Here is a 19,812-nt window from a genome sequence, read left to right on the forward strand (position 1 = left end):
TTTTGCACTGAGCACTCACAAGCATGCATTCGGGGATATACGATTTGTGGTATGTCCAGAAGTACCCTCTCAGGAGTTTAGGACCATTTCTTTAGTGCCTGTTTTGACGCTTTTTTTAGGAAACGAATGAATGCAGGACATGACGATGAGAGTTTAAGTGGCACCAACAGTAACTACATTCACAATACTAGATTAAAATGCGCTCTATAAGTAAATCATCATGCAATGCTGAAGTTATCTTTATTTTCAAACGAACATTAACAAATTTATTGGCATATTCAATTAAATTAGCCTCACAACAAAGGATATCAGCTTTATCTAGGATGAAACAATCATAAAGTCGTATTGTTTTGTACGAAGGTTCTTGCGATTTCGCATGCATCGACTATACTCGTATTATAGTCGGTTTTCCACATTATATCTCATTTGATGTTTTGGAATTTAGACTACATGTCCTAATAACACCCCCAATTAAAGCAACATACTCGAGCGACAATTGTTTAACAATTATTATTTATCAACAAGATCACAATACCCGCAATCTTATCAATCAATTACGACACTTTAAGACCAAAAACACAGCCTTAACAATGGCTTAGATTATTCATATGTTAATATAAATCATGAAAGAAATCAGTCGATAATAATAATAATCGAAAAAATAAGGCGATAACGAAGCCCACATATTATTGATATATCGTGGTACGTTTGCATTACAGGTAGTACCAAGAACGTTCTTTTGTGAGGTGCTTTATTCCTGTTCTACTTCATTGAGTACTTGAGATGAGCAGCGAAGGTGAGGTAATTAGAGTTAAGAGGGTGGAAAAGCTGCGCAAAGCTGCAGCACGCGGTCGATTAATGTAGAATTAGATCTGGTACCAATTCAGGTCAATATGGGCGGTTTGCGTGCCGTTGAACGGCAATTTGCTAATAATTTTTTCGCGCAGAAATCTCGGTCAATGACAATCCAATAAGAATTTAATTCGTCTGTTTTTATTGATATTTTGTTTCATAGGCAGTTAACCCAAAAATTATCATGCAGACTTGCTTCAACCCAACGATTCTCATTAACACTCGGTTTTCTTATTTTTTTGCAAGTCATACAAAATCCCTTACCTTAATCATGTATTTCGAGTGTACTTATGTGTATAAATTGTATTATTATGATAAGAACTACAATATACCAATATCTCAAAAACGAGATCAAACATAGACAAGGATAATGTATATTGAACCTTCAGCAAATATTACTTTAGGGTGATTTTATTGCCTTGAAACTGCCTGTTTCGATGTTCGTCAACGTAATCAAGCGTACCTCCCTAAGACGTCAGAAGACTACTTACGGTTATTAATCGTCTACATAATATCTAGTTATTTATAGCCCTTTATTGGCTCTAAATCCCCAATAAAATGTAAAGAATCTAAAGTTTGAGATTAAAGGAAAAACCACGTTTTTTATTATGTTTTACACGAGAATTCTGTTATGCAAAGTTGTCTCAAAATCCTTTGAAAAATGTTGTGCCGTGTGAGTATTTAAGAATAAGATAATTATTTGTGTTGCACGGTGAAGAAGTAGCAAATGCACTGCCGTAGCGATGTTCATGGCTGAGTAGTAATTTTCCTATGATTTATTCCGATCAATCAATTTTTATCCCACTGACAGTTACTTTTAATGCCTAAGCAGTAAATGTGTTAGTTTTCAGCTTAGGCATTCAAAGTGGCACTTTATGACCTGTTTTGTGCCATTACAATGTCAATAGGTTTTCTAATATTGAAGTATACCTTAGTAAAATTCGATCTGGATAGTTTGAAAGAGCACTAAATCGTCTTTTTAATGAGGTATCACAACAAGATATTCAAATTGAAAATGGCGGCCGAAAGCATTTCTTAATAAATCCAAATAGTGTCACTATTTAGAAATGATTACTTTCACTTACTAATAATAATTAAGGGCAAAAAGTATATCACTTTTTTTTGAACAGGAAGTGATTATGATTTCTGGTCACTATGTTTCATCCTGCAGCTCCCAAATGCGAAGAGCTAGAAATTTGAAAAAAAACTCTCGAAGATGCTTCACAAAAAAACGGAAGTAATCTGAATAAATTCGCAATTGTAGAGAATTTTTTCATTTCACCTTGTAAAACGTGATTTTTCCCGCATTTTCCGAATTTGCAACAAAAGCTAGAAATTGCTGTAGACGCTCATATGAAATCTCTAAGTTTTTTTCTGCCCATAAGCGATTAATAGTATGTTTCCATTGCAAATTAGCAAAGCGATTTCGCTTAATCGAGTCGAAATCACTTTGGATTGATTCGCGTCAATTGGTAAATATTCAACTTTGATTGATGGTCTTGCTAAACGCGGCCTAAAATCGAACGAAACTGGACGAGAAGCGAAAATTGGGAATCTCGCGAAAATTTTTCGAGCTTTACCGACAAGTCACGTGTTCTTTTTTGCAACGTTTCAAAGCAATGGAAATGTGTGTCGGGGCATATTCAAGCACTACAAATCGCACTTTTGAAATCCAACTGACGATTTCTGGCATTAACGTGATTTTTTCTGAACAACATCTGAAAATGTGCATACGCACAAGTTTTCGTCTTTTAATTCTAAAATAAAAATGTTTCTTTATGAATTTAAAAATTCCCGTAGCTTAGATATATATTGGAAATTTTAGAACCAACAAGCCAAAATGGGTCATCGAAGCCTGTCGAGGGAGACGACAAGGAAAAGAACGTCGCTGCCAATTCTCTTGACGGCAACAGTCTGCAGGACACTGAAGCCAATCTAGAGGTAAATCAAACGTACGCTTCAATCTCTTTTTGGTTAGGCAATCTCCTACTTCGAACAACAACCGTACGGTTTATTATAATAATTGTACATAACAAGGTACTTTGGTGGGGTACCGCTTTGGTAGTAGTACTGCAACCACCGACATACAAACACAGTTACAGTGCAACATGCGCACGAGAAAGACAACCCGGGGATGAACTTTCTTTTGTTCGTTGTTTAGTCTTTTCGACTATCAGTGCTTTGTTTTCTCTTGTTGTCTAGACTTACTGCGACGAATCAAGATGGCCGTGGACAAGGAGAGACAGGTTAAGGTCAGTTCTTGCATGTTCTTCGTGTTTTACATTGGCGCGCGATTCGCGTTATTCTAAATGATGCAATATATTAGGCGGGATTCCCACTTAACCAAAATCAGTTACCTTTCGTTACAATTGTAGTATACGTATTGAAAATTAGAGATATTACTTGAGTATTCCGCGATTTACATACTATGATATTGGTACGATAAGGAAATTTTTCATTTTTTCATGCCATTGAAGCATGCATTGCTTATTCACGCTTTAGCCTACCAATTATTGTTGTAAACGGAAAACCGCAGTATTTGATTGAAATTAGATGTTAGCGTTCCTTTAGAAATCACAGAATCAGTTAATCATCTGTTTTAGTAATATTACTACTCCCAATGCAATTCTAATAAATGACACATATGTACCTGCATTGTTACAAACAATTATATAGAAATTTCTCAAAATGGCGGCAGTACCACAGCTGTTCACATTAATTACAGCACAATCACAACTATGAAACGATGCCTTCTCGTGAATGTATCTTTAACACGTTCCCTCTCTCCCTCCAGCTTCTTCTTTGTCACAAGTGCGAATATTCAAAATCAAAATGGCGGAATTATGACATAAGTGAATCTCAATATGGCGGTAGTTATCACAATAGTGCTCAGACTAAAATGCTGGCAACTTAACAGCTGAAAACTCCATAATGACAGTTACGAAACTTCCCGTTCTCGTGGATGTTTGCGAAATTAAGACATTTACCGATATCAAAATGGGGGCAGATGCCACAGAAGTTTTCAAGTCAACAATGGCACACACGACACTGTGAGTATGAAACTTTGAAGTTGAAACTGAAGACTATTTGATATCTGTCAAACGCACAATCACGGCTACAAAATTTACATATTCGAAAAAACGATAACAGCGTCACGCAGTACTACCAAAATGACAGCGACAACAATTTTATTTTTAATTACCTACAACATATCTTCTTTCAGAAACTACCCTATCCAAAATCGGTATTCTTCATCGTCAGCAATGAATTTTGCGAACGTTTCTCCTTCTATGGCATGCGCAGTAAGTAATTTTTGGCCAGCTAGACGTCATACAGCACTAATTTTTTCTGTACAGCAATCCTCATCCTATATCTCACGGAAATCCTGTTTTATCCGGAAACATCTGCAAAAATGATCTACCACGGCTTTACGATGTTCGTTTATTTCTTCCCCCTTCTGGGAGCCATCATTTCAGACAGCTGGCTAGGGAAATTCCGCACCATCCTCTACATTTCTATAATCTACGCAATAGGCAGTATCCTGCTATCCCTAACCGCTATTGACTCATTGAAGATACCTCAAAAGGCGTTTACTATAATATCCTTGCTGCTCATAGCGATGGGTACAGGGGGAATTAAGCCATGCGTATCTGCCTTTGGAGGAGATCAGTTCATTTTACCCCAGGTTTGGAGTTAAAAGAGGTAAATAAGAGATGGTTTATTTAATTCAAGATGGTTATTTGCAGCAAGATCTTCAACTGGTAATGTTTTTTTCATTTTTCTACTTCTCAATCAATGCCGGTAGTTTGTTGAGCACATTCATTACCCCACTTCTACGCAACAATGTCGAATGTTTCGGTAATGATAGTTGCTACCCTTTAGCATTTGCGATACCTGGAATTCTGATGGTGATTTCGATTTGTAAGTATCAGACGCTTCAAGATGGCGACTTTTAACTCAAAAACATCGAACTGTCAAAGTTGGCGTGCCGTCATCGTGAATAATACTTATAATACATATTTCATGAAACTACTTTTTTAGTTGTGTTCGCTTCTGGAAAACCGATGTATCGAATTAAGAAGCCCAAAGGAAATGTGTTCGTCAACGTGGTCAGCTGCATGTGGGTAGGTTATGTCGGAAAATACCAAAAAAACAACTCATTAACACTTTTCCTTTGGTGATCAGTATGCGGCTACCCACAAAAAATCCGGACCTGTTGATCACTGGTTGGACCGGGCCGAACCCAAGTACGGGGCCAAACTAGTCAGTGACATCAAGTCCCTGCTCAAAGTTTTAGTTATCTACATCCCAATTCCAGTTTTTTGGGCTTTGTACGACCAGCAAGGTTCTGGATGGACTTTCCAAGCTGTACGCATGAACGGCAACATTGGATTTTACACTATTTTGCCCGATCAGATGCAGGTGACTGGACATGAGACTACATCCAAGATGGCGAGACTGTGTAAATTTACGGCACTGTGTCACCATCTCAGATTTGTTGGGATAGAATTAATTGTTTTGAATCGGCTTAATATCGAAATCATTATTTGGTTAATTTGAATTGGTAACGCCTCTACTCTCTTAAATCAAGGGAAATCGTCTTAGATTGAAATACCGTAAAATTTTAAAGTTAATTTTAAAATTATTTTTAACGTTAGTGCTAAATAAAAGAAGCATCTTTATTAAAAAACCTGATGCACAGCCCTGACGGCTCACCAAGACAACGTCATCTTTAAATTACTTTCAAATTAGTTTTTAGTGAAATTTCAAATTGCGATAGTCGATTGAATAACCAATCCAAAACAGCTGAATCAAAACGTACAACCGCCATCTTAGATTCTTATAGATGTGGCCAGATTTCAAGAGGTTCAATTTCAGGTGGTCAACCCTTTGTTGATTCTGGCCTTCATCCCCCTGTTTACTTATGGGGTGTACCCAGTTTTGGCCAAGTGTAACCTACTGACAACCCCCCTTCAGAGGCTGGTATGTGGTGGTTTTTTGGCAGCCATTGCCTTCGGGATATCCGCCCTCGTATCTCTAGCACTGGAGAGGACCTATCCAACACTGCCCTCTTCTGGTGAAGCTCAAATACGCATGTATGATACCACAGAGTATAACTGCACGTAAGCATCATGTCATTTTATTTCATTAATGGCGAATTCGACGAAGAAAAGTGTAATAAAATGGCTGCTTGAAGTGTGAGTCTGACACATTACAATATGTCATAATAAAAGGAAGATGGTGGAAAAAATTGGCCATTTTGTCACACCAGGTTATTTTTTTATGTTTGCTTCAATTTGCGTGATTTTAGGTTCACGAGTAATGCCTTTAATGGCAGCTTCAAGAACCGTTACTTCGAGAACACAACCATTAAGGTACCAGATGGAGAAATTAATGTAAGAGACACTTGTTTACTTCAGAGAGAACAATTTTTAGAGTTTTAGCATATCAAACATGAATGATTTCTTGAATCTCAGATCACCTTTAATTTCATAAGTGAAAGCAATGGAAGTTACAAACATGAAGTTTCCCTCAACATCGCTGAAGCTAAGACCTACGGGATATATCTTGACAACGAAGGCGCTTATAATTACACCGACAATATTGAAAAGAGCAGTGATGGATACCCATTAGTGAGGTCAGTTCATTTTTCTTTGACAACCCTTAGTTCTTATATAATGATTTTTGCAGAACTTTGGTCAGTAATGGGTCTAAGGTGACGTACACACACACCCACAGTGGTAAAACGTTTTCTGTTTTAGAAAGAGATGATTCTTTGAACAGAATGGAAACAGGGTCGTATGACGTGAACGGTAAAGGTCAGGTTGAATTTAAACTTGGTGGTACCTACACTGTCTTAGTGACCAACGTAACTCCTAAAAAAGTAAATCTAAATTGTATTTTTTTCTTCATAAATCTGTAAGAAAATTATGCTTAGGTTACAGTGTATAACATAATTGTGACGGACCCGAACAGCATTCACATGCTGTGGCTGCTCATCCAGTATGTCATTATAACGGCTGCAGAAATCATGTTTTCGATCACTGGATTGGAATTTGCCTACTCCCAAGCTCCAATTTCTATGAAATCGGTACTCCAGGCCTGTTGGCTATTAACTACCGCTTTCGGTAATCTTCTGATCGTCGTTATCGAATCCTTCGATTTGTTTGAACTTCAAGTAAGTAAACCCCATGGGGGAAAATGTCATCTTTGTTGACAAACCCCTTTGATGGTCAATTTTGTTGTTAAATGACATATGACTTTTTATTGTTTCGTTCACTCATAATTTCTGCTAACAACTGACTTGACGTTTCTCGTTTCAGTCGAACGATTTCTTCCTCTACACAGGCCTCATGGTTGTCGACGTTTTCCTGCTTATGTGGTTGACCATTCGCTACAAATATGTCACCGACGAGGACAGTAGCTTCGCGCAAGAGGACGAAGATGTCGGTTTGGAGGACAAAAAGGTGCCCCCTGTTGAAGGCGTGGATAACCTGGGTTTTGACAAACACAATTGAATCTAGTCCTGTATTATTTTGTACATATTTATAGCCATGTAAGAGGAATGAATTTTGTTTTGTCGTTATTAGAGAACGAGACCGCTCCTGTTGATTTTGTGATTTTGTTTAAATCAAATTTTTAATAAAATGAAATGTTAAATAATTTAATTTTTAATTGGAAAATTCCTAAACTCGGAAATTGCTTAACAGAAAAGTGCAGACCTTCAAAATCCTTTCCGTGCTCCACAATATGCTCTTTAATAGAATTGAGAAATTGAGTCAATCCTCTGGATTTTCAGGGACATCCTGTATAATGCTTTTTCAATTGATGCGTCCCCGGAGTGGGGGTTGTCGGCCATCATGCGTGCGAGGCCCGCGCCTCCGCCTCCGAAGTAGTCCGGAGTTTAGTTGGCTCCGGGACTGAGTCGATTTCAGGCGGTGTTGTTGTAGCCAGAGATTCGCGACTGACGTTAATTTTTCTAGCAGCGAGAAAATTAATCAAACTTCCAGCTAAATCTAGTGCAATCCATTTTCGTGAAGTATCTACAAACCAATGGCCGAAGACATTTATTAAAGACTAATTCCAGTGGTGCAGTTTTGGATTTGGAAACGTAAGTAGTACCAATTAACATCAATCCGGCCCACTCAAAGTATTTGTTTTTATGACAGCATTTTATCGCATGTTTATTTTTCTAAGTTTTTACTGGCGGAAACCCTCAATCACAAGCAGGCCTGCATAACAGTGCTCACTAGTTTTTCTCAGATTTTTAACGTGTTAGAAAATTCGGTGTTAATCTTGAATTCCTGGATTCTAATCCAGATCTAGGATGCCCATAAACAAGTGACAGTCTCGTGAGGCCCATTATTTCAGCTGTTTACCAGTGGAGGAAGTGGCAGTCGCCTTAGCAACCCACAAATCGATTGTTTCCGACGAGTCAACGCCACCGTCGATCCAGACAGAGTCCCTGTTGAGTTTTTTCAACGTCGTCCCTCATGACTATCCCTTTCTTATAGGCCCGCGATGGTGTCCAACATGACGCATCCCCTGGATGAGGAGATGGTGAATCCGGTAACGTTGAATGACCACTGGTCAAGACTGGCCCGGTTGATTTTGCTGGCCTCGATGTCGACCGTAGGCAGCGTCGGCAACGTCTTCATGATGAGTGCCGTCATGATCGAGGACTATTTGCGGAAGCGCGGTAGGTGCCCTAAGAGAGCTTTGACACGCGATAGTTTATGGTAAACTCGCCCCCTCAAGAGGCCCTCTTGAAGGGGCGAGTTTTCCTCTTATCATGGCAACCCCGCGAAATAATGTGCAAGTATTTTTAGACCAATTGTTTGCCCTTTCCCCACATTATTATCGTCCTCAGTCCTCCCCCCCATTGCGGATCGATCGGCACGCGCTCAACATGATGCAAAAATGACCTCTTTCATTATTACTATTGTAGGGGTCTTTTTGGGCAAAATTTTAATTGTCTCCAACGGCGGATATTGCCTGTTGCTCCCAATTATCGCCAAACGATGAGAGCGTGCTTAACCACCTACAGGCAACTTTATCTAACAGGTCATTGCGAGTACCCCATATGAAATATCTGGTAATTTTACAAACAGTAAGATCATTTCTAAAGACCTTATCTTCTAGATAATATTATCAGGCCCTAGACACTTAAATTTTGAAATTTAATTGAGAAATGTCCATATTCGAATAACGTTGAAAGTCGAATAAATCAAAATGCGGCATTTTGACATCATTCCCACAAGGAATGGTTCGAATGGCATTTATATAAAAGCCCCCAAAAATGTACATAATTATTGATACACAAATTGAATCACATATTCCCTATGCAAATAGAAAATAAGGAATCTGTGGTTTACTTTAATACCCTGAATTATAGGACATTCTGTATTGACCCTTATTCGGTTCTAATTTTAGAACGCAGGTATCGGGGATTGTAAATCTAAATTGAAACGTTTACACGGCATTTAGAGGCGATTTGTTAAAAGGTCGATTAACACGCGATAGCCCTACGTTTACACGAACGTGCCACGCAACGTTCTGGAACGTTAACAGAGCCTGCTGTCATGTAGTCACATCGCTAACTTGCCATGCAACAGTCAAATGTCAACAAAAATTTCTATCATCTACTGCATACAGTTGCAAAACAAACGTTCGAACATGCCACGCAATAGTCAAAAGTCAACAAAAAACTCTATCATCAATTGCATAAGGTTGCAAGGTGAGTGTTTGAACGTGCCATGCAACACCGAAATGTCAATAACGCCTGCTAGCTGTCATGCGGTTGCAATGTGCAAATATCAACAAAAATTGCTCCCATCTGTCCTGCAGTTGGCAAGCGAATGCTCAAGGTCGAACATGCCAAATATTACTTCGATGTCAACAGAGCTGGCTGTTATGCAATTATATTATGAACAGTGTATATGCAGTGAGCGTTTCTATGACAATCTGTTAAACACCATGCGTGATTGCCTTTGAATTTTCTCATAAAACAAATGCAGATTTTTTTTCTCAAATGCGACGTTTCTAATGATAGTTATTGTTTAATTTCAGCTCACTAGGCGTCACATATAAGTACTTTTATAGTTAAATTTTCTTATATTTTTATTACCTATTTTTGTAGATTTAGATTTTAAAATTTCTACGTTAGTACCAGATAGCTTTCAACCCATTATAATCATAAGCTATGACTAGTTCTATTACTTAGTGCAACTGTGAACTCAAACAAACCTATTTGTTGGGATATGCGCCATTTTTCAGTCATTTATAGAGGTGGTAAATAGATTTTAGTCATTTATAGAGGTAGAAAACAGTGGTTCTATTGTGTAGTTAAGATAATCTTGCAGTTTTTAATTAAGAATGAAATCTTTTGAAGAAGTATGTACATATGCTATATATTATCTCTTTTGACATCAATTTCTAGACTATCTATCTTGCTTGAAGAGCATCTTTCATTTTTAGTTGGTATAAAATAATTTAAAAATTCTAATATTAAAGAAAAACTATAATTTTCAGGATTGCTACTTCACTTCTTAAGTTTCTGGTGTTATGAACTCATCTATGAAACTTTGCAAAATTTTAGTTTTAAATCTTTAAAAAGTGCTTCTCATGTCTACCGATAGTCATTTTAGTTGCGATAATGGAACCACTGTAGATTAGTTGGCTGATATTTCTTGTATTATAATATTTTCACATCAAATCAATTATGCTTTTTTTCTCTTTTCATAGGGAACACATTTTTGGTCAACGTCGGCTTGGCCGATTTGTTGGTGACGGGCCTGGTGATTCCCGCGTCTGCCGTGGTGATTTTGGCAGGTCTCAAAGACAACCTGGCTGTATGCAGGTTCCAGTGGTTCATAGCTGCCTGGTCATTCCTGGTCACCGTTCTGTCATTAGCCGCCATCGCTTGGGAGAACTATTTCCGTCTTTGTTATTCCGTCGACGTTTACCATCGGCTTACTAAAAAGTAAGAGTGACATATAAGAGAGTTTAATGGTGTAATCAATCTCCTTTTTTTTCTTAAATAAACTGTCTCTGCAGGAAAATTACAGTACTGCTGGTGGCCATTTGGACAGTGTGCGGGTGCATTTCAGGAATGCAATTCCACGCCTCCTTGTCCTTCGACTATTGCACGCGCAATGATCTGGGATTGATCCCCTATCAGGCCACCGTGTGCGTAATCTTCGTGTTCCTGCCCCTCTCCGTAGCTCTCTTTTGCCACATTCGCACGGGGTTCCAAGTGAGGAGGTACGCTTTCCTTCATTTAAATCGACAATAAATCCATCTTACCCTCATTATCGCAGATTTAAATCAAGGCCCAATTTCAAGGCCCCCATAACCTTTAGCTGGGACTGCGCTCTAACACAGACTAACATGTATAGCTTCGCCCTCTTTCTCTTATTCTGGGTGCCCTTCGGGGTCATTCTGGGAATAGACAATGTGAAGAAGGTATCCAGTAAGGTATTCTACAACTTGGCCTGGCTGGCCATTAGCAAATCCTGCATCAACTGCATTTTATACGGAGTGTTGAACAGACATTTTCGAGGAGCATACGTCAATCTTTTTCAGGTATAATATATCAGAAATTTTGCTAATTGCTGGCATTATCAAATAAGTATGTGAACTTTAACAATTGGCATCATTTTCCTTCCTACACAGTATTGTTGCTGCAAAACAACAGTATCTTTTTCGAGACGCCAACGAGGAGAAGGGGTAAGACCCTCGGGGGATGTTAGGGTGCACATCATCCCTGGCTACAACATGTACTGCAGTCCTCAGAGAGCCAACGAGGGTGGGGGTAGAACGAAACGGTTCACTGAAAGGTAGGTGCCTTTGACGTTTATGTGTGACGTCTCTTGGACCGCTGCTCGTGCAGATGTTCGGCCTCGAGGGCAACGAATGGGAGAGGAGAAGTATACGAATTATGATGAGGAGGGGGGGAAATGGCGACGGTGGTGCGGTCCACGACCGCCCACGGCCGCGTCATTTCGCAACATGGCGTCTGGATTTAGCCGTCGTCAGGAGCTGTCAAATCAACTGTCAAACCATTTTCCTTTGTCAAAAGCGTTAAATTCTAAATCTCTCATTAAGACTGTTTTTGTTGCCATAGTTTTGAGAGCTTCAGTTTGTTCATCAGGGTATACAGGGTCGCACCTAAAGTATTCACAATATATTTTGTTTTGACTTCGACAGCTTTACGCCATTTGTCAAAATCTCCTATATTATGAGAGCTTTACATGCAACCCTATGTGTGTATAAAAATAAATAGTCCGTTCGGTAATTACGCGCCTTTACGTCAGCTTTAAACAAAATGTCTGTATATACAAAAACAATGAGTGCGGAGTATTACTAAACTGAATGTCATAAGACTGATTACTATTATTTTCGAATATTTATTGACGGTATTTTGTATTATGTAAAGCACTAGCAATAAGACTCTAATGAAAGATGATAATTTGACATCTGACATATCATTTTGACGTAGCAGATCTCTCCTTTGTCAAACGCTTTTTAGTTGTTCCAGTGCCTGCTAAGATTAACGCTTATTCCCCATTAACGAATGAATAATATGACAAGTATTAGACAATATTACCGAGTAATAAATTCCGATATAATGTATATTTTCTTATATTTCTTGTATGTGTCAGTATTTGTCGCACAATGTGTACTGTAAATATATCAGTATTACTATTTTTATCACATGTATTGTCCCATTGTATACTAAACTGACATAGCGTAACTTAAATTCCGGTTAAATGCGCGCTACAGTGCGCATTGGCAGGGAATTTAACACCGTCCCCGCGCAGGCTATTTGTTGACGCTCAACACCTACAGAGGTCTAAATTGACGCGTGTTAGTTGTACCAACGAGTTCAGAGGCCTGATTCTATAGGAACATATGAGAGTGAAAATGAGAATTTTGTCTAATGAAATTTTTCGACTAATCAATAATGGCAAAATTTTCACTATTTCTCTCACATGTTCTTATAGAAATAGGGTTCAGAGAATGAACGCTTAAAGCAACATTCACAAAAAATCAGAAAACATATATCAGACCCTATATGGCCCCAGAGGGTGTTACAAGCGTTTACTTAGAGCCATTAAATAAAACTTATATTTTTAATACTCCCTGCCTTGTGTAATGGCAAACATAATGTGTATTTGATGTTTAACACAGTACTAGTAATAAATAGTAAATTAAGAAATGTAGGTATGCTCTGCCGGGTACTTTTTTTTGTGACGTCCCTAGGTAGAGTGCATCTCTCTCTGTATACAGGTTGTCTCATCTGAAATAGGATTGAAAGTATGTGTCCTCAACAATTTTTTCACAATCGACTTCCGAGCGAATTAATTCCAGTATGATTCGATTTCTTCTGAATTTAGACCGTAACAAGGCAGATTGAGTTTCACGCAAAATAACTTATTCACCTATATCATTTTCACATACACTTGTTCAGTATCAAAATGACATAAACGTTTTCAATCTCAGACAGAAGTGCACGTACCTGTCAATATTCGGAGCCATAATGGATTTGCCTACTTGAATGGCGGCGCTAAATCGAGTACAGCTGGATAAATATTGTCAAAGTTGCTTCTACAAGAGGAAATTCCTTACCTTATAACTGATCTCGATATGATTACCTGTTGATACAATTCGACCAATAGCAGCATTGATTCTCAAAGTTCGAATTCTACTGCAGGACAAAACTACACATATTCAACTGTTTTTTGTACCTGACCATGAACACATTTGACGAATAGTCATTCAGTAAGCAATATACATTTACCTTGGAACCAAGAACCACTTAATACTGCGGAATTCATGGGCTTAAGACTGAGAAATAATAAAGAAACCTTCTTCGAAACCGAGCAGAAGGAACAACTGAAGAATCTAGTGCAAAGAAATATCAGTCTCTTTGAGCCCAACAGTGAGCCAAGCCCTTATGCAGAGCAGGATGTTCACCTGGTTGCAAAGAACTAGCCAACCTACTGGAAAGCGGGACTATTGAAGAATGTAAATCCCCCTACACCTCAAAAAAATAGTGGTGTTCGTTTAGCCGTCCACTACAGAACGCTAAATGTTTTTACAAGAGCTGATAGTTATGTGCTACCTCGTATTCATTACCTACTTTACGAGGCAAAAAAAAAATCATGCGCACCTGAGATCATAAATGCGGTTATCATCAAATTGGTATTAAACTAAATGAGTAAGATAAGCCTACATCTAGTCATTCATTTTTTTTTTTTAAGATTTCGATCTTATCATTTTCAATCTGAAGTTAAATCATATGAAATGTTGCGTCAGTGGCAATCTGCTCTTGATTTAGGAGACTTTGCCCAAGATGTGCATCTTTGCAAGCCTAACTTTATTGGCTAAGAAACACTCCAAATGAGAATGGAGTTTGACCCAGCAAGCAGCATTTGAGCGATTAGAGACTACTAATGACATACTTCGCCAGGTTGATACTAAACTCTCATATCTCGCTGTGCGTTGTTGCACGTCGTTACACCATTGATGCATAATTGGTCCATGGGGAAAGGACGGATGAAACCCCATTGAATATGGTTCCAGACTATTGAATGTAACTAGAAATATCACAGAATGCGAGCCCCTGGTGGTTATGTGGGTACAGGGGCAAGGAGAACAGAAATTTACAAGATACATTGAATATGTAGTGTAAGTGATTTCAAACTTGTTTGATGGGTGTGGAGCATGAAGGCCCCCGGTCTGAAAAGAAATGTGACAGCGCGCCCCTTATCAACTAAACTAATAACTAACCCATCAGGGACAATATGGAGAACAAAAATATACTTACCAAGTCAGCATCTGACATTAAAAACAAAGAACCAAAGAACTATCCGATGCAGATATTGGGCATTTATATGATATTTAATAAACGAGTGTATTAATATCTGGTAGTGACAATATTTTCTGTGGCCTGGGTTACGAAAAACACAAAACGCAATAAAGTAAATTTATAAACATTTGAACTTTTGGTATTAAAAAGTTACTCTACTTATTTCACACTTGCGCTTCGATCAGAGATTGAAAAAAAATTACCATATACAATTTCAAAGCGTAGAAAAATGACAGAGAAAGATGAATTGAAAATGAAATGACTTCCACTTCTCAGTGACACACCCTGTATATTTATACACATAAATCACGTATTGTTGTCTGTGTTATATGTTTCTATCTGTATTGTAGACTATAACCATTGAATGTCCATAATAAACCTTAACCAATAAGTAAACTTTAGGCGTAAAATCCGCATATAACATAACATGAAAATGTATACTTTTTATTTCTTAACCAGTGCAACACAGTACTTAATTTCCTGTAAAGTATATAATCATTAATTTACTGAGTGTTTGGAAGAAACAGTTGCTCTTCCAAAGGGACATGGGCATGTTAGTCCAACTGCTCGATATTTAAAAGTTGCCTTTTTCGAATCTGTGATTTAATAAAAGAATACTAACGAAAATTACTTATTAATGAAACTTAAAAATTCTACTAGGTGCTCCCATAAAAGCGCTCTGTATTTATATGATAGGGACCACCTAATGGTTAAAAGGAAGGTTTACCTAATAAATTCTATTTATTTCCCATGTTTAGGAGAAGGTGTTTGGTGTAGGTATACAAGATGTATTGCAACTCTTGATCAACTCTTGACTATTATTTCTTCATTTTATATAAATTTTCAATTTACAATAAAACTTAAATAAATAAAAAAAATGCATTTGACTTACCCTTATAACACCAACTAACCAAACCCTTATATATACTCTTCTATACTCTTATTCAAATGTGCATTCATCCAATCTAAACTGATATCATCAAGATGGTTATCAAAGTCGACCAGACCTTGATGGGCTTTCTTTTGCTGAAGCACCATCAGAGCCTCACAGGCACCTTCAGATGGAGTTAAACTCACATTGCCCTCTTCAATATGCTTTATGTTGCCCTCGCTGATTTGAGAAACTTTTAGGACAGATGCATCAGAGTCCAAGGAAAGTTTTGTGTTATTTATCTATTACAGTTTTTTAGTATTTAGCCTTTAAATTTACTCTGTAAATATCTACTTACTACCACAAGGTACGAAGGATTAGAATTTATTGCAATTCTCTCTGAAATCTTATGATGAGCCTTCTCAAAAGTGTTCTCCCTTAAGTTTTCATTAGCGGCATAATAACCAGCTATAGTAAGCCCCATACTGGAAGCCAACTCATCAATCTAATAACCAACTTACAATGGGCAAATCTGCATTTATAAAATCATTAGAACCAATACCTGCATTAGAGCAATCTCTGCCATAGGAGTCAGATTGATACAGATGTGGAACAGAGGGACTACATCTACGAATTCGATTTCTTTGCTGAATGAAGTAGAGGGCTTTGCCAAGAGGACCCCATTTACTGCACAATGAGGGTATTTCGTGGCATGCAAGATTATTTTACAAAAGGCTCGGGCACTAAACTTTACTTTCGTCATGTTATTGAATCAACTCAAGACGCCGAAAAAGTTTGTGTGTTAAATAAGAATTTTAATGATTTTTTTCAATTAAATTGAGGTGAGATGTACAACGAACGTCAATAAAAGTTGTTGTTACAACAAGGTTATGTTCTTTCTTTGTTTGGTAACGGAGTCTCTTAAAGAAAGAAAAAGATACAGTCAGGGTGTACTATTGACATTATATTGCGTCTTCAGAAATGGCGCTGTTAGTCACCTTATTGAAATTTGTACGTCCTTGGCTTATTTAACAATGACAATCTGCGTGGGAATAATTTGATTACTTGACAAACACAATCAATGCATTTTTTTATCTCTTTTTGGATTGAAAACATTGATTATATCTAAAATCACTTAGTATTAACGCCGAGCTGGCCCTTTGTTTTATTGGTCAGGCATCAGCGGAGGGGGACACACGTGTTTTCAATGTTGCCACTATTAGTCTGAAATACGATCTTAATTAATGCTTAAAAGGCATTTAAATCCGCATTTAAGATTTTTAAAATAACCTAGCTTAAATGCCCATTCATACTGAAATATCAACTGTTTACAATTTAAAGCTAGGAAACCACTAAACCGAATTGCATTTTAACTCCCTTGCCTGATTTGGCAACAACGCCTTATGGGCTGATGTTCCAAGGGGCGTTTTTGAGCAGTGACGTTTAATGTTTAGTTACGATTATTTTTGCAACTTTTCGATTCATTAACAAAATTTTTCCCACCGTCATTAGGCGGTATTAAAGACTGAAAGGGGGCTTGAAGAAGCGGCATTTCAAATCACTCTCGAAGGCTTTGTGTGTGTCATTTTTAAGTGCAACAAATACCCACTCAGGGAGCCTTAATCTTTCTTCAGAAAAATCCATCCCTCCGTTTACTCCCAGGTAAATTTACCTGTGGCTGCTTGACCCCAATAGCCATAGCAACCTATTAATAGATCAACCTGAAGGTGTCATCCCTCAACATGCCAGCAAATAACTCAGAAAAGCCTCTTAATGGATTTGGAAGTGACTTAGGAGGTCATAAGAGGCCTGTACGCGTATGGTGCGATGGTTGGTAAGTAAACTCAACCCCCATAAATCGCCTTTAAATTTCTTAAAACCCCCCAAACCAACAGCTATGACATGGTTCACTTTGGTCATGCCAATTCACTGCGGCAAGCCAAGGCTTTAGGAGACTACTTGGTTGTGGGAGTACATAATGATGCTGAAATAACCAAGCATAAGGGACCACCCGTATTCACAGAACAGGATAGATACAAAATGGTGCGTGGCATTAAGTGGGTGGATGAAGTAGTCGAGGGGGTCCCTTATGTAACTTCTTTGGACACTTTGGACAAGTATAACTGTGATTTTTGTGTTCACGGGAATGACATTACAGTGACTGCTGAAGGAGTGGATACCTATCATTTGGTTAAAGGTGCTGGAAGGTATAGGTAAGTGTTGGAGGTTTTTTTGTCATGTTTTGTGTTGTGCGGCAAGATTGTAAAGTGTGGCCAGTGACAAGAAATGCATCAAGATGATATGATTAAATGGAGGACCAACATTGTTATGTTTTATGCCATTCAAAACTCTGTTAATTATAAGGGGTGTTCATTAAAACAAATTCTAGCAGTACAAAAGTAAAGGAGCCATTTCTATATGATGTTTCAAAGTTAGGAGCCAGTATCAGACAGACACGTAGTTTTATTTCCACTGATCAAAAAATCGCCCCAGAACGGTTCAAGAATCCGTCTGATCAACTCACATTACAGATTTGAACTTGAAATAAGTGATTTGTTTCCTAGAAGGGTTCTTGAACAGTTCCAAGGGAGTTTCCTGGTAATTGGAATAAGCCTTATAAAAGATATATTATTCCTCAGTATTGCCACTTGTTTCAGGGAAGTAGAACGGACAGAAGGTGTCTCAACCACAGACTTGGTTGGTCGAATGCTTCTTCTCACTCGCACCCATTTCAAGCAAGGTTTGTTTGAATACAGTGTAGAGAAGGAACATTCTACAACTATGGGTCAAGACTCTTTCGCCAGGTCGCCGTGGACCGGTTGCAGCCAGTTCCTACCCACCACGCAGAAAATCATTCAGTTCTCCGACGGTAAAGCACCGAAAAAGGGAGATCGGATCGTCTACGTTGCAGGAGCTTTTGATCTGTTCCACGTGGGTCATCTGGACTTCCTAGAAAAAGCTCGGCAGCAAGTAATTTGTCCTCCTAGAAATCTCCGCGTTCATTTGAAGCTCTGTTTTTTCCAAAGGGGGATTATCTAATAGCGGGGTTACACACCGACCCAGTGGTGAATCGATACAAGGGCTCAAATTTCCCCATAATGAATTTGCACGAAAGGGTTTTGAGTGCTCTCGCGTGCAAGTACGTGTCTGAGGTTGTCATTGGGGCCCCTTACAAGGTCACGGAAAGTCTAATGTCGCACTTTAAAGTGGATGTAGTAGTGCATGGACAGACCCCGGTAATGGAGGACTTTGACGGAACAGATCCGTATGAGATCCCCAAGCGGCTGGGTAAATTTATGAGTGTCGATTCTGGTAAGTTAATTTAATTACTCGTGTAATGTTGTCAAATTTCAACCAGGATCTTTTGTCGCAGGCAACAGCATGACTACGGAGAAAATCGTGGAACGGATCATTAGGAACCGGCTGGAATTCCAGGAGCGAAACAGCAAGAAAGAGGCGAAAGAGCTTCAACTTATTGAGACGTTGAAGATGAAAGGTCTGGCGGTCTGATTTTTTTAAATTTCATAACAGAGGACTATACTGATAAGTAGAGAGTTTAATGTTTTTTATCCGCATTGGTCGCTATTTATTTATTTAATAGTTTAGGAACGCTGCTCCCGGTTTGACAGATTTGTCACCAAAAAGCAAATGCCAGTAGCCGCGTTGTCACGTCTTTTTTGTCGTTGAGTTCTAGATATTTTATATTTTAGTCATATTTTTGTGACTGACTAACCAAAGATTTGCTTCGAACATGTTTATTGTTGTTCCTTGTATCATTTTCATGCATCTGTTACTATTTCCTTTCTTCTGTCACTATCTGAGAGGATGAAACCTATTTAAATATAAAATTAATGGCTGGAATACTTTTCATTTTATAGAGCAAGTCTAAGCAGAAGACTCTCTAGCACCTTTCAAGGATAATATTCCTTCTAAGGTTGGAATTCAGTGGGCCGCAGTTTTATGTATATTCTTAATTACCATTTGTATGTTATTTATGTATTTTTATATTGTGTTTATATTAGGTATTTTTTCGCGCATTTTAGGTGTATATAAATAGGGATGCTAATACGAGTAAGTTATATATTATATATTATTTCAACGATTATCGTTTAAGCCTGTGTTTTATTTAGCAGCAAGTGGATTGTTTTCTATTGAGATAAAGCGTAGTAAGCTTAGTTTATTTGAAACTACGCAAAACGATTTTTTCATCTGAACA

General features: G+C 38.1%; 4 protein-coding genes across 7 annotated transcripts; 3 read left to right on the forward strand and 1 right to left on the reverse strand.

Moving 5' to 3' along the window:
• Positions 1 to 656: 656 nt before the first annotated feature.
• On the forward strand, positions 657 to 7,487 carry LOC136411260 (peptide transporter family 1). 2 transcript variants are annotated; one of them, XM_066393743.1, is made up of 13 exons: positions 657 to 796; positions 2,678 to 2,793; positions 4,076 to 4,154; positions 4,209 to 4,537; positions 4,599 to 4,773; positions 4,894 to 4,976; positions 5,038 to 5,274; positions 5,731 to 5,975; positions 6,164 to 6,248; positions 6,330 to 6,490; positions 6,544 to 6,736; positions 6,791 to 7,030; positions 7,176 to 7,487. In XM_066393743.1, the coding sequence occupies exons 1-13, from the start codon at positions 784 to 786 to the stop codon at positions 7,368 to 7,370; spliced, it is 2,151 nt and encodes a 716-aa protein (XP_066249840.1). In that variant the 5' UTR covers positions 657 to 783; the 3' UTR covers positions 7,371 to 7,487. The 2 variants fall into 2 exon arrangements, with proteins under 2 accessions (XP_066249840.1, XP_066249841.1); XM_066393744.1 differs by lacking the exons at positions 657 to 796; positions 2,678 to 2,793 and adding an exon at positions 2,843 to 3,104.
• Positions 7,488 to 7,760: 273 nt separating this feature from the next.
• On the forward strand, positions 7,761 to 12,486 carry LOC136411382 (melatonin receptor type 1B-B-like). Of its 2 annotated transcripts, none has more exons than XM_066393924.1 (7): positions 7,761 to 7,963; positions 8,173 to 8,551; positions 10,597 to 10,834; positions 10,909 to 11,115; positions 11,172 to 11,436; positions 11,527 to 11,690; positions 11,744 to 12,486. In XM_066393924.1, exons 2-7 carry the CDS (start codon positions 8,374 to 8,376, stop codon positions 11,793 to 11,795), a joined length of 1,104 nt encoding a protein of 367 aa, XP_066250021.1. In that variant the 5' UTR covers positions 7,761 to 7,963; positions 8,173 to 8,373; the 3' UTR covers positions 11,796 to 12,486. The 2 variants fall into 2 exon arrangements, with proteins under 2 accessions (XP_066250021.1, XP_066250022.1); XM_066393925.1 differs by having other exon boundaries at positions 8,367 to 8,551.
• Positions 12,487 to 15,447: 2,961 nt separating this feature from the next.
• Positions 15,448 to 16,439, reverse strand: EMC8-9 (ER membrane protein complex subunit 8/9). The gene is made up of 3 exons (XM_066393926.1): positions 16,159 to 16,439; positions 15,955 to 16,101; positions 15,448 to 15,898 (listed from the first exon to the last, which is right to left on the reverse strand). Exons 1-3 carry the CDS (start codon positions 16,357 to 16,359, stop codon positions 15,644 to 15,646), a joined length of 603 nt encoding a protein of 200 aa, XP_066250023.1. The 5' UTR covers positions 16,360 to 16,439; the 3' UTR covers positions 15,448 to 15,643.
• A 567-nt stretch (positions 16,440 to 17,006) lies between these two features.
• Pect (phosphoethanolamine cytidylyltransferase) lies at positions 17,007 to 19,699 on the forward strand. 2 transcript variants are annotated; one of them, XM_066394117.1, is made up of 6 exons: positions 17,007 to 17,430; positions 17,492 to 17,809; positions 18,254 to 18,336; positions 18,388 to 18,566; positions 18,623 to 18,908; positions 18,970 to 19,699. In XM_066394117.1, exons 1-6 carry the CDS (start codon positions 17,339 to 17,341, stop codon positions 19,104 to 19,106), a joined length of 1,095 nt encoding a protein of 364 aa, XP_066250214.1. In that variant the 5' UTR covers positions 17,007 to 17,338; the 3' UTR covers positions 19,107 to 19,699. The 2 variants fall into 2 exon arrangements, with proteins under 2 accessions (XP_066250214.1, XP_066250213.1); XM_066394116.1 differs by having other exon boundaries at positions 17,008 to 17,258; positions 17,312 to 17,430; positions 18,254 to 18,566.
• The last annotated feature ends 113 nt before the right edge of the window (positions 19,700 to 19,812 follow it).

The sequence above is a fragment of the Euwallacea similis genome, chromosome 10, assembly GCF_039881205.1.
Source record: "Euwallacea similis isolate ESF13 chromosome 10, ESF131.1, whole genome shotgun sequence".
In the NCBI taxonomy this organism is placed as follows: Eukaryota; Metazoa; Arthropoda; class Insecta; order Coleoptera; family Curculionidae; genus Euwallacea; species Euwallacea similis.